Source organism: Electrona antarctica (genome assembly GCF_951216825.1).
Source record: "Electrona antarctica genome assembly, chromosome: 20".
Taxonomy (NCBI): domain Eukaryota; kingdom Metazoa; phylum Chordata; class Actinopteri; order Myctophiformes; family Myctophidae; genus Electrona; species Electrona antarctica.
In genome coordinates, this window is record NC_136801.1 from 32,134,407 (window position 1) to 32,149,406 (window position 15,000).

General features: G+C 47.0%; 1 protein-coding gene across 1 annotated transcript in view; it reads left to right on the forward strand.

Annotated features, from left to right (window-relative positions):
* The window catches only part of LOC306913140 (receptor-type tyrosine-protein phosphatase mu-like), a 144,433-nt gene that overhangs the window by 38,725 nt on the left and 90,708 nt on the right, over window positions 1-15,000 (forward strand). The window contains exons 3-4 of the mRNA XM_079489696.1: window positions 4,161-4,310; window positions 10,114-10,223. Of these exons, the coding sequence (XP_079345822.1) occupies window positions 4,161-4,310; window positions 10,114-10,223 (260 nt within the window). The remainder of the gene's footprint in view (window positions 1-4,160; window positions 4,311-10,113; window positions 10,224-15,000) is intronic.

The window sequence follows — 15,000 nt, forward strand, 5'->3', positions numbered from 1 at the left end:
GGAGAGAGAGAGAGAGAGAGAGAGAGAGAGAGAGAGAGAGAGAGAGGAGAGGGAGAGGGAGAGGGAGGGAGAGAGAGAGGCAGTACTCCTGTGGGTTTCAGGGTGTGTTAATATTTCTAATAGGTCTGTTATCAGCTCTCTGCCAGGCGTAAACACACACACACACACACACACACACACACACACACACACACACACACACACACACACACACACACACACACACACACACACACACACACACACACACACACACACACACACACACACACGCGTGCGCACACACGCACACACATACACACATATGTGCACACACGCGCACAAAACCACTCCCCCATCTCGACTCTTTCATGTGTCTCTGCGTGAGAACTCCCACAATGCACTTCTCCGCCGTCAAAGAGAGCTGGAGGTCACACAGTGACTTTCTGCTGTGTGACAAACTACAAACCACTGTAAAAAATGTGTGTGTGTGTGTGTGTGTGTGTGTGTGTGTGTGTGTGTGTGTGTGAGAGTGTGTGAGTGTGTGTGTGTTTGTGTGCGTGTATGTGCATGTATGTGCGTGTGTGTGTGTGCGCGCGTGCGCTCAGCATTTCTCAGTGCCATTCCAGAGAGTGTGACACTAACATTGTGAGGACAATTTTCCTGGTCCTCAAAAGATAACAAAAATCAGACCCGTCTGAACTGAGTGGTACTGTACAGTACTGTACTGTACAAGCTCGCCTCCCTGACCCGTGTGTGCGTGCGTGCGTGCGTGCGTGCGTGCGTGCATGCGTGCGTGCGTGCGTGCGTGCGCAACTGTTATTTTCAGCTTTAGGGTTATACGTTTAAAAATGGCGCAAAGCTGCATTAAATGTGTTATTTGTTTTGTTAGAATAAGCCAGGGGTCAGGGGCGGAACTACCGGGGGGGAGGGGGGTGTCGTTTCACCCCGGCCCGTGACTCCAGGGGCCCGGGGCTGTCAGATGATCGATCGACGACCACACAGAAACCCATTCAAAGCATTATCTCTCAGGGTGTGATCTACACATCCTGTAAGTTCACTTAAGAAGTAAAACTAGTGTTGACTAATCATTACAAGTATAGCTCTTATTTTGAAGAGGAAGAGGAAGTCTGTTTCGGTTGTAGCCTACTTCCACGACAGAGTTGTGTTTCAGATCATGATGCCGGGGAGGGAGGGACCGACAGACTGTAAACATTAGTGGTGGTGGATTAAACACGTGCTTTTAGCCAAAGTTTATATATTTACCATATGAAAGCCATGTGCTGCGCATCTTTGACTTAAACAATGTACACTACACACTACACACCGAGAAATGTCTGTCAGTCAGTCATTCTGTCTGTCTGTCCTTCTGTCTGTAGCCTACACTTCCTTATATTAACCTGACTCTGCCAGATGGGGCAGTAGAGAGTACTCTCTACTGCCCCATCTGGCGAACATCATTTGCTGTTCATATATTCAGAACGGGTAAGGACTAGTACGTTAAACAAGTGGATCATCTACGGCGGCGGCAGCCAGCATTATGTGAGTAACTCATTCATTGTAAAAGTATCACGCTGGTAAAATCAGCAGCAGCAGCTGCCCAAAACATTCACAGGTAGGCAGGCAGGCTACAGTAGTACAGTACTGTTACTCACTGTCACTGCCTGCAAGGATGTACTTGGAACTGTTGGCCACCGTGCCATATAACATTTTATTCAGAAGTGGGTCCACCGTGCACTGTAGTGCAGCATGGGGACTTTTACCTGCGAGCTCCGCGGGTATCTGGTGCTTGCACACATGCAGCAAGCATACAAAGAACTACGATTTGTATTAGCTTGTCTGACACCTAGCTTAATCAAGTTGAGAGAGTCTGCAGTTGCTGGGATTTGTTTGTTTTAACCCATTTTGACCTGAGATCAGATTCTAAAAATGTCCTCTACATCCTGACAGTTTTCTGAAAAAGCTATGTCAGTGGATCTTCGATTTTTCAAAAAACCCTGGCCCGGTACCAAGTTGTTCCGCCAGTTTATAGCTCTATTCTGTATGTGATATAGTTTGAAGTTCAGAACCGGGGGGGGATTCCTGTCTCTCCAGCTCTTTAGTAATCAGATAATAACACTCATGTTATGTTAATGGAGAAAGATGCCTATAGTAACTTCTGAAGGAGTTCACAGTAAACAGTGCTTATACCAGTAATATACGGTAATATACAGGTGTGATGGTACCGTACAATTCGGGAGTTTACCAGAGTTTCTTGGACAGTTTAACTGGAGTTTCCTGTAATATACACATCCGTATTCCATGCTTTTTGCGCAGTGTATATACTGGCTTGAACTGGTGGCTTGGTCAAATAGCTGTGATTGGCTGCATGATGGCAGCTGTTCAATCAATCTAAATGGGCCAATAGGTTTGCAAGTGACCACCCCAGTAAAAAAAAAGAATAAAAAAAGAAGGAAAAAAAGCAGTCGGGGCAAAAGTGAGGGTGATGAAATCATGTGTCTGTGAGAGTGTTCCATCCCAGAGGGTGTCCCTTCCCCCGCATTCGTCATGGGAGCGAACAGGCCTTTCCTCCGATATCTCACACACAGTTGGCGACGCCTCTGTGCGTGCGCGCGCGTGTGTGTGTGTGTGTGTGCGTGCGCGCCCGCATGCGTGTGTGCGTGCATGTGTGTTTTTACTTAGTGTGTTAAAGGCCTTATCAGTGCGGCCGCATGCGGGCGGGCTTTAAACATGACACAGATTTTGTGTGTGTGTGTGCGTTCATGCGTGTGTGTTTCTTTTCCTTGTGGACACTTAATCACTGGTTCTTGTACATTCCTAAGTGCAACTACATGACACGCATGCACGCACTATTCACGCACACACAAACTATTCACATTCATTGTGTACTATTTACCAATTTCTCTGTCATTAAAAACAACTCCTTAAATAATAACCATTTCCCGGTACTGCTTTGTCTATTTCTCGCTCAAATGTTTCCATGGCTGTCATGTTGGAAACAGCAGTAAATCAGCGGAGCACAGCAGGTGCTCTGAGGGTTTGATTACACATTGGTATGTTATAGAGTGGAGCGGTCATTATCCAGAAATAACACACCGCTGAATTCTCCGATTGACCAATCAGAATCAAGCATTCAACCAAGCCATGTAATAAATTGTATTAACATACTCTAGCATGTATTAGTTGTGCTGCTGACACACATCACTTTGTGCGTGCGTGCGTGCGTGCGTGCGTGCGTGCGTGCGTGCGTGCGTGCGTGCGTGCGTGCGTGCGTGCGTGCGTGCGTGCGTGCGTGCGTGCGTGCGTGCGTGCGTGCGTGCGCGCTGCGCGCGCGTGTGTGTGTGTGTGTGTGATGTTCAGTCAATGCTCTTCAATTTCCTCTCACTTTCTTGAGACAATTTCAGTTAAACGAGAACACCTCTCCTCTCCTCTCCTCTCCTCTCCTCTCCTCTCCTCTCCTCTCCTCTCCTCTCCTCTCCTCTCCTCTCCTCTTCCTCTGTCTGCAGGTTAGATTGATTTTCAGCAGGAAATTGGATTCAGCACTCACTGTTTGTCTTTTAAAACGTGTGTGTGTGTGTGTGTGTGTGTGTGTGTGTGTGTGTGTGTGTGTGTGTGTGTGTGTGTGTGTGTGTTCAAAGGCTATGTTCAAAGGGTGTGTGCATGTGTGCGCACACCATTTGAAACGACAGGATGTCATATATTTTACAGTTAATTGTGCTACTACCGCACGCACGCACGCCCGCCCGCCCGCACGCACGCAAGCACGCACACACACACACACACACACACACACACACACACACACACACACACACACACACACACACACACACACACACACACACACACACACACAAACCTTTACGTTCATTTAAAAGAGAAACTGCCTTTATTCTGGAGAGGTTCAATACATGTTTACTGTTTCAAATGGCCAATTCTGCCACAGCTATTATATCTCTTCTCTTCTCTTCTCTTCTCTTCTCTTCTCTTCTCTTCTCTTCTCTTCTCTTCTCTTCTCTTCTCTTCTCTTCTCTTCTCTTCTCTTCTCTTCTCTTCTCTTCTCTTCTCTTCTCTTCTCTTCTCTTCTCTTCTCTTCTCTTCTCTTCTCTTCTCTTCTCCTCTCCTCTCCTCTCCTCTCCTCAGAGTTGTGTTAATGTAATGTGCCTTTCTTTTGTGTGCAGGGGCGCCATACCTCTATGTGAACACTAGTGGGCGTGTGGTGGCACAGAGAGCCCAGCTGATCAGTCCTCAACTGAAAGAGAACGACACCCACTGTGTCACCTTCAAATACTTCCTGATCCCACCTGTCCAGCTGTATGTCTACGTTAAAGGTACAGTACCACTGTGTCACCTTCAAATACTTCCTGATCAAAACAAAAGCCTTTACCCTTGCCATTCTCATCCATTTTTGCTCCGACACTATTATTGGTCCGACAGTCATTAGACTGACAACCTACCTCAAACCCTAACCTAACCATAACCGCAAGCATGGGAGCAGCACATGTTCGAGCGCTTGTTCCCGCATGTCGGACTATAATGCTCCGTTGGAATTACCATCGGATTCCAATGGCAACCCATCTGAACATGTACTTCCTGATTACTAAAGACCTGGACAGGCACCGTAGTCACAAAGTTCAGAACAGAGTTTATTTTTTTACTTCAAAAAAGATCATCGTCAATTAATATCCAACTCAGTGCCGTGTAGCCACGCCCTTGTCTCTGGTCCCACGTGGGAGAGGCCGGTCTCCGAAGGTGGTTCGTACAGAGGGGACAGGCAGTGTTGATTTTGTCGACTAAAAACTAAACTAAATGAAAACTAAGCTATGATGAGTAAAACTGAGAGTAAATATATTGACAATTTCGTCAACAAATAAAAACTAGACAAAAATGTTAGGAAGGGACTAGTGGACAAGAGATCCAGTATAAGTCATTTTACGCTTGGTTGTATGCTATAAATAGCTGATCTACAAGCTCACAACGTGTTGCGTTGCGACGCGTTTGTGAGCTTGTAGATCGGCTGTGTAAAATCGGCTGTGTAAAAGTGTAAAATCAGCCATTACGATGGCATCAAGGCGTGCCAAAATACATTTACGTCGACTAAATCAACTGTAGATTTAGTTGACTAAAATCTTATGATATTTAGTCGACTAAAACTAGACTAACACTAAAACATTCCAGGTGACTAAAATGTGACTAAAACTAAATGAAAACGATTCAAGAGACTACGACGAAAACTCAAATCAAAATTTGCTGGCAAAAACATATTTGCAGATGGGGGTCGGCAGATGGAAAATGTTTGAGAATGACAGACATAGAAACATGGGTTTTTCATAAAACTGTCAGGATTTAGAAGACATTTGTAGAAACGTCCTCAGGTCTAAATGGGTTAATGCTTGTTGCAACTCCAGACGCATGTTGTTGTCAACGATCACATTCAGTGCCCTTTTCATGTCCCTGTTGTTGGGATGCTAGGCCGCAAAATATTGTATCCCACGATTTTGTCACCCATTTTCTGTTTTCACCCGGAGCCAATTATTGTCTAAGCTGTAATCCTGGGCGCTACCTGCCCCCCCCCCCCCCCCCACCCCCCCCCCCCCCCCCCCCCCGCCAACCTGGGGAGAGCCCCGAACCGAGCTCATGCTTCCTTCCATGCATGAGGAGTGAGCAGGCTGCTTCTTATCACCTGACAGGGGGGGAGTTTCCCCCGGTAGGATGTGGCGTGTGGAAGGAACGTGCTATGAGGGTATACCTACCCTAGGGGACACGGGGAGAAGATGCAAACTCCACACAGAAACGCCCTCTCACCAACCCCACCCAGGGTATGGGCGCTGCTGACACGGAGGAGAGAACACGTCCCCCCCGGCACTCACAGCGTCCCTGTCATGCAGAATCGAACCTGGAACCTTCTAGATGTGAGGCGACAGCGCTACCGTATGCGCTGTGACATCAGCACGGCGCCTGGTCTCAGGATGTTGGACCTCCGGAAGCAAGACGAGAAGAACACTCGGCAGAGCCAGGCACGTGATATTGCAATCTGCTGGATCACGAACTCTGGCTGGATGTTATCGATAAGTTTGCATCGGCACTGGCTATTCTTCACTTACACAATGTAGGAGGCGGGACTAAGGGGGACTTCCTGTGTTGTTTGTTTTCTTCCTGTCCATCGGGAGTGCATGTAAGTCAGTCATTTTCTACGGACAATTATAGTATTTTCTCATCACTGATTTTCTCATCAATATTAAGTCCATATATGGGAATGCTCATAATATATGGAGATCCCTGATTTCATCAATATTGGCCAGCAACTCTACATCTGACCTCAAACCCTTAGATCAACATATATGGAGCTGACCTGTTCTGACATTCCATATGTTGATCCTTCCCCATCTGTCCTTCCTCTTCGATGTCTCCCTTTTGACTGATACCTGTCCATTTCAAACTCTAGACGGTTTGATCTGTACACTCAAGACATTGCCCCCGCTGCCACCCTTAGATCTCCATGGAGCTGACCTGTTCTGACATTCCATATTGTAAAATAGCTCGAACCAGTGCTGGTTATGTAGTTAGGACCCACGACAGTGGTGTTCGATACGAACTTAACCGGGATGTGGAAACCTCCAATGAAAAGCTCTATAATTTGCTTGGCCAGATATTCCGTCCTATCCAACTGACTCAGGCCAAAGATATTAGAAGATATTCTGCCCCCTTAAGTCTCTGACTGTAATCCTTTTATACTTTTTAGTTATATGTGTGTCATAATGACAATGCTATCCAATCGCATATGACGATGACACACGTGTACATCCCTATATGGGGTTCCCACATCAATCCGATGTCAGCATTGGATATTTCCATTATCTCCACATATGGGCCATAAATCATCATCATATGTGGAGATCCAAGTGACAGCCTTTTATCCCCATATATGGAGATCCATTTGAGAGCCTTCGCAACAGCCACCCCCAGATTTCCCATGGAAATATGTAAAATATCAAGAAGGCTTGAACAGTTCGCCCATTGCAAGCGTACCTGGCCCTTGGGCCACCCCATCGAAAGCGTACCTGACCCTTGGGCCACCCCATCGAAGGCGTACCTGGCTCTTCGAGCCACCGCATCAAGAGCGTACCTGGCCCTTGGGCCACCCCATCGAAGGCGTACCTGGCTCTTCGAGCCACTGCATCAAGAGCGTACCTGGCCCTTGGGGTGCTACTACCGTACCATGCATGATGACTGTTCGTCTCCGGTTATGCTCATGGTCATTTCTGCAAGAGTGACCGTCCAGCCTCCTTGCTGGACTACTTCGGTCCCTATGAACCTGGACTTCTGGTCTGTCAGCTTGCACTTTCATCTCGATATCCTATCGGTGAACAAAGCCTCTGCCGTCCTCCGACTGCTCCAACATCTATGGGAAGGTTGATATAGCTCCGATGCCCTTGCATCATCATGCTGTCCAGACAATGCTCTCATGATATCCACCAGAGCGTTCCGCTTCCGTCCTCCGACTGCTCCAACATCTATGGGAGGGTTGATATAGCTCCGATGCCCTTGCATCATCATGCTGTTCAGACAATGCTCTCATGATATCGCCACATTGCCACCCCCAGATTTCCCATGGAAATCTGTACCATATCTAGAAGGCTTGAACAGTGGACCCCTCAGGCCACCCCAATACAAGCATACGGAGGCTTGAACAGCAAACGTCAGCCATTCAGGCCACCCCATTGAGGGCATCCAAGCGTCTCGCCAGACCTTCACCAACTGTGTCTTCCTGGTGAACGAGACCCTCGTCGGATGTTGTATCTTGCTGGTGAACGAGACCCTCGTCGGATGTTGTATCTTCCTGGTGAACGAGACCCTCGTCGGGTGTTGTATCTTGCTGGTGAACGAGACCCTCGTCGGATGCTTGTGTCTTCCTGGTGAGCTGGATCCTCGTTGGATGCTGTGTCTTCCTGGTGAGCTGGACCCTCGTCGGATGCTGTGCTGTGTCTTCCTGGTGAGCTGGACCCTCGTTGGATGCTGTGTCTTCCTGGTGAGCTGGACCCTCGTCGGATGCTGTGTCTTCCTGGTGAGCTGGACCCTCGTCGGATGCTGTATCTTCCTGCTCCTCGTCGGCTGCTGTGTCTTCCTGGTGAGCGGGACCCTCGTCGGATGCTGTATCTTCCTGCTCCTCGTCGGATGCTGTATCTTCCTGCTCCTCGTCGGCTGCTGTATCTTCCTGCTCCTCGTCGGCGGCTGTGTCTCGCTGCTCCTCCTCATCGGTGGCCGTGTCTCGCTGCTCCTCGTCGGCGGCTGTGTCTCGCTACTCCTCCTCATCGGCGGCTGTGTCTCGCTGCTCCTCCTCATCGGCGGCCGTGTCTCGCTGCTCCTCCTCATCGGCGTCTGTGTCTCGCTGCTCCTCCTCATCGGCGGCCGTGTCTCGCTGCTCCTCCTCATCGGCGGCTGTGTCTCGCTGCTCCTCCTCATCGGCGGCTGTGTCTCGCTGCGCCTCCTCATCGGGTCCCTGGCATCTAACCAACTGATCTCCAGAGCCTCCGGAGCCCACCTGCTCCGAGGGCGAAGTGTGTCCCACCACTTCGGATCCCTGGCATCCAACCAACTGATGCCCAGAACCTCCGGAGCCCACCTGCTCCGAAGGCGAAGTGTGTCCCACCACTTCGGATCCCTGGCATCTAACCAACCGATGTCCAGAACCTCGAAGTGTGTCCCACCACTTCGGGTCCCCGGCATCTAACCAACCGATGTCCAGAACCTCGAAGTGTGTCCCACCACTTCGGGTCCCCGGCATCTAACCAACCGATGTCCAGAACCTCGAAGTGTGTCCCACCACTTCGGGTCCCCGGCATCTAACCAACCGATGTCCAGAACCTCGAAGTGTGTCCCACCACTTCGGGTCCCCGGCATCTAACCAACCGATGTCCAGAACCTCGAAGTGTGTCCCACCACTTCGGGTCCCCGGCATCTAACCAACCGATGTCCAGAACCTCGAAGTGTGTCCCACCACTTCGGGTCCCTGGCATCTAACCAACTGATGCCCAGGACCTCCAGAGCCCATAGACTCTGGAGGCAAACGTCCAGAGCCCGTAGGCCCTGGGCCCAAATGATGATTGTTGAAACTCACCTGCTCCACAAGCTATACCACCTGGTGTTGTGACCTCCTGGCTCCTGGGGAATCCGTCCCACCACCATCCTCTAAGGCCTCCGACATCCTGTTACTGCCGTACGCCCTAATCCGTTCTCGAATGGACCATGTAAAATAGCTCGAACCAGTGCTGGTTATGTAGTTAGGACCCACGACAGTGGTGTTCGATACGAACTTAACCGGGATGTGGAAACCTCCAATGAAAAGCTCTATAATTTGCTTGGCCAGATATTCCGTCCTATCCAACTGACTCAGGCCAAAGATATTAGAAGATATTCTGCCCCCTTAAGTCTCTGACTGTAATCCTTTTATACTTTTTAGTTATATGTGTGTCATAATGACAATGCTATCCAATCGCATATGACGATGACACACGTGTACATCCCTATATGGGGTTCCCACATCAATCCGATGTCAGCATTGGATATTTCCATTATCTCCACATATGGGCCATAAATCATCATCATATGTGGAGATCCAAGTGACAGCCTTTTATCCCCATATATGGAGATCCATTTGAGAGCCTTCGCAACACATATGTTGATCTGACCTCATAAAACCCTGTACACTCAAGACACACTCCTTATATGGGCAGTACAGAAGAGTGGAAGCTTGGGGTGTTCTTTGGGGTCGTACAGGAGAAGAGCATCCGTTTTGGAGACCAAAATTTGGTGCCCAAAATGCGGAAGTGCAAACGCGCTCAACGTCAAAGCCCAGCTGCACGGGGTTTCCTCGTCATACTTCCACGGGTCCGCCTGCAGTCCCTCCTATTACCGCTAGGGCCCAGTGCTTCAACGTTGGAAAGCCTCACTGGCCCCTTGGCCGGGACCAGCGGCAACATCTACATCATGGAGTCACCATAGTGTAAAACATGTTTAATAATAGTATAATTACTAGTAGTATTTAATAGTGGTGGTAATATAACTAGTATTTATTAACAGTATTTCATAGTGTGAGTATTTTAAGGAGCAGTATTTGTATATGGTGTCTTCCAGAAAACAATGGTCGATTGGGCGTTCCCGTTTTCAACACGTCAGGCCACGCCCACAACACCTGGAAGGAGGTGGAGCTTGCTGTGTCAACATTCTGGCCATACTACTACCAGGTAACACACACACACGCACACACACGCACACGCACACACACACGCACGCGCGCATGCACGCGCAGACACACACACACAACAGTGTTGTTTTTTTACAGCAAATTTTGATTTATATATATATAATTGTAGTTTTTGGCAACCATACCCTAGGATTGGGCAAGGGCTAAACAGGACGTAATATTCCCAATATACATTTTCCATAAATTATGAAAAATTAATTGTGAAAATATTACAATATAATGAAATTATATTGTTCACATCACTGTAACATAACGTGAGTTTTTGAACAGACTACATTAAATATTCCAATACTGTATTGACCATAAACATATGATACATAGGACACAACCACTTCTTAATTCAAATCATCAATTTATTAAAAATAAACAAAAACATGGATAGAATGAACCAGGTTTAAGTGGTACTTTTGGTCATAGTAAGTGTCAATTAATGCGTTTACGGACAGGCAAGGCCTGTCACCAAAGGCATTATCACATCTCTGATGCTCTCATCAAAATCCTCTTTTGAGTTAGAATTAAGTGAGAAACATCAGTTTTGAAATAAAAGTAAAATAAAACGAATTTAGTACGCCCACCGGAAGTAGGCTACAATGTTAGTAAAATAAGGTAAACTTTAGTTTAGGATATCGTGTGGAGAAAGAGAATGAACAGATCTTAGCCGGGTAGGCTAACAGTGGCTTATGGATAAGCTGTAGTGGTGAACTGAGGAGAGACAGCGAACCAACACATTCATATTCACGTTCATGGTATGCCATAACTTCATGTTCAGTTTCATACAACCTTTTCGCCGGGTATCAGAGTCTGTCGGCATGTGGCGTCGGTTTTGCTCATGGGTTGAGCAGTGTCCCCTGACTCTAAACTGTAGTGTACCCCCAGGGGTAACCCAGTGTTTTGAAGGCAGTGGCCTGTTGTAGCCAGGGAGAACCAGCCTTCCATCTTCCACAGCCAGTTTGCCACTGTGGACCGGGGCGTGCCGACAGCGCGCACAGGAGAGACGGCAGGAGAGCCGGAGTAGGTCGTTGGCAGGCTGGCGACATGGCCGCAGAGAGAGTAGCAGAGCAGGGCGTTGTCAGGCTGGAGCATGGCTTTCCCGGTCAGTCCACCGTCTCCTGTGAGTGGCATCACACAGGGTTGTAGAAGGTTGCGTGGTGATTGCAGTAGAAAGAGGGCGACAGCCGGAGCGGGTCAGAGCATCGGCAGGCTTGACTCGGCTGCACGCCGACCTCATGGGGCAGGATTGAAACCCGGGCAGGGCCTAGTGGGGCTTCCCCTATAGGCACGTAGTGTTCAGACAAACGTTCACCAAGACAAGAGAGAGAGGAGCAGAATTGCCACAGTCTTTGCCCTGCTTTGGGGGCTCACAGCAGACCCCCCTCCTTAGGAAAAGGGGCCGGGCTGTCTTTTCCAGTCATAATGTTCCACCCACTTTGAACTGCTGTCTCCTTGGACCTGATCAATTTAACCTCTTTGTTAATTACACTATCATGCAGAATATTAATACATCTGACCATGGATTCAGACTCTGCATACACAGGTTTAGTGTGTTACCAAACACGACAGGTTGGGGTCAAATAGAAAGTCAGAAATCAAGAAATGTACTTTACTGGAGAACCATCACCTTTAAAAACGTCACAGTGAAAATATTGTTTGTAGTACAGTATACACCATAACAATGACAATATTCTCAGGTCACAGAATATCATAGCATACACAGTTTTAATCCACATTTGTTGTTATTCAATTGTGCTCTTGCTAAGCAAATTCTGTGACGTGATGCGCATTCCACACAATGAGGGGAACATCCATGTTTCCAGTGACGGTGCTTTATCAAGACTTCTGTCTATTTTACGCTGATGGATGCTTTGCTTGGGCAAAGAGGGTTGTTGTCCGGTCAGCCCTAGGTCAGCTTGGGTGCAGGAGATGGTCCACTGAAGTGTTAGCTCACAGGAAGGGACTTGGTTAGCTATTTATGACCCCCCCCCATGTGCTTCCTTGTAAATTGTTTTTTTGCAAATGATTAAAGGACCACTTCACCACTTTTCAACTTCTCTTCCTATAATTGGTCCTAACTAATGGTCATGATAAAATATCACCATTTTTTTTTTGTCTCATAGGAGGGCTGTGGGCAGTTCAGAAACCCGTCCACCAGTGACATCATCGATGGTGAATCCAAGCTAATAGAAACGGCAGGCTTTCTTTTCCTGAAAAGTTGCAATGCAAAAGTTGAAGCCATCGTTCTCACGATAATACAAATCTAAATATATTTTAAAACAAATCTTGTTTAAAAAACCATCTGCCTAATGATGATGTCACTGGTGGACGGGTGTCCGAACTGCCCAAAGCCCTCCTATGAGACACAGACTGAGTAGGAAAAAATGGTGGTGTATTAGTTAGGACCAATTATATGAAGAGATGTTGAAAAGTGGTGAAGTGGTCCTTTAAGGGTACATTTTTGGGGAACCAGTATTGACTGCGACACGGCTACATAATATACATAGTCTTTTGAATAGTTTTCATTTTGTTTTAGTCACAGTCACCTGGAATGTTTTCGGGTTTAGTAGGGTCTAGTTTTAGTCGACTAACTCTACAGTTGATTTAGTTGACTTAAATCTACTTTGGCGGGCCTTTATGGCTGATTTAGTCTTTTACTTATACTGGATCGATCTTGTCCACTAGTCCCTACCTAACATTTTAGTCTAGTTTTTATGTGTTTTATATGTATTACATTTTGTCTTAGTTTTAGTCATCATAGCTTATACTTTCCAATTAGTTTTCGTCTGTGAAAAAAAGTGGTCAAACGAACATTTTTTGCCATAGTTTAGTCGACGAAATCAACACTGACACACACACACACACACACACACACACACACACACACACACACACACACACACACACACACACACACACACACATGCACGTCTGTCCTGTGGAGAGTGCTAGATGCACTCTGGAAGAAGCAGGGACTCCCCAGGGGCTTTCTGAGTGGTGTTGAGGTGTACTAGAGACTGGAGACTCATTACCGATGGTGGGCTTGTACGTGTTGTGGGCTCAGCTTCCAGATTGCAGCTATTTTCGAATCGCTGAAGTGTAAAATAGGGCCTTGTTCTCTCCGTTTATGGCGGCAAGTGCAATGTGGGCTATTGGGCAATCAAGAGCGATGCTATATGATTCCCCCATGGGTCCCGCCTTACTTTTTTGTTTTTTTTAATTAGGAAATTAAATATTTATAATATCCAACGACGGACTGTGATGACTTGACTATGACGGACTAACAGTTTACTGACATGGTTTTTGGGTGAATGTTCTGCCAGCATCCATGTGTTGTCTAATCTGAGTGAGCTGTAGGGTCCGATCAGACTTTGAAGATATGGGGGTGCCATTACCTTCATGGTTGCTTTGAAGGCCAGTGATCATCTGACCCCCCATTCCAAAGCGCCAGCGCTCACCCAGCAGTCTGCTGTCACCCAGGCGGATGCGTGCACGCAACCTTGTCACTTCGTCTTACTGGTTTTTAAAATCTATAACTAGTAGCTATTTGTATAGTTGGTTTGCCTCTGAGATGTAGTGAGTATCGATACATTGAAATGCTCCAGTAGAATGAGTATATTCACTTTGTTACTCTCCACCACTGAAAATATGGAATTTGAATTGCTTACATACTCTCTGAAATGAATACTATGGATGTGACTGTGAATCTTAGAATGTTAGTGCCAGGGACATTAAGACGAGCTGAATCTAATTATGCACTGATTGCCAGCCAGAATATATATATATATATATATATATATATATATATAATATTATTATTATTATTATTATTATTTATTTTTTTATCCATATTTTGAAAATTCCTCTAATCTGGTGTGCAGGTGATGACATGCACATGACATGCACAATAGAACAATAGAACAAATACATTTTCTTTCTTTTATTTATAATGGGCTTCGGTGGCACCGAGGACCAAAACTGGTGTCCACCCCCTGGCACTTAAACAGTTAATTGAATCTTGTTGTCCTCGTTTGTACTTATAATTGCACCATATAATTGTCTCCACCTGGCCGAAGGCATGGGGGGAGAGTATGTTGAGAGTATGTTGTCATCCAAGGTGTAAAGAAGAAATGGAACCCTTTTCACATTGGCCTATTATAGCGCCACCAGGAGGCCACAACCTGACCTGCCCCGGTGGAGACCTGTGCCCCGAGGGGCACTTTATCTATTTGTATTGAATCCTTTCAATAATTAATCAGTATTGTTGTTATTGATATGGGAGCATAACATTTAGAGCAAATATAGAATTCTCTCTCTCTCTCTCTCTCTCTCTCTCTCTCTCGCGCGCTCGCTCGCTCGCTTGCTCTCTCCATCAGAAAGCCAATTACATCCCAGGCCAAATGTTTTGCCCGCACCCCCTCAGGTCAAGTGTGTGTGTGTGTGTGTGTGTGTGTGTGTGTGTGTGTGTGTGTGTGTGTGTGTGTGTGTGTGTGTGTGTGTGTGTGTGTGTGTGTGTGTGTGTGTCTGACCTGCCTGACACAAGCTGATGACATATCGACTGGTGTGCGCATGAGTACAGACACGCACGCACGCACGCATGAACACGCGCACACACACACACACACACACACACACACACACACACACACACACACACACACACACACTGCAGAGACAGATTTTGTGTTCTCACTACACGTTATGACAAAAGCTATATTTCTGTCAGTCTGTTTCTCTCGTTTCTAATTCCGTCTCCCTCTGGTAAG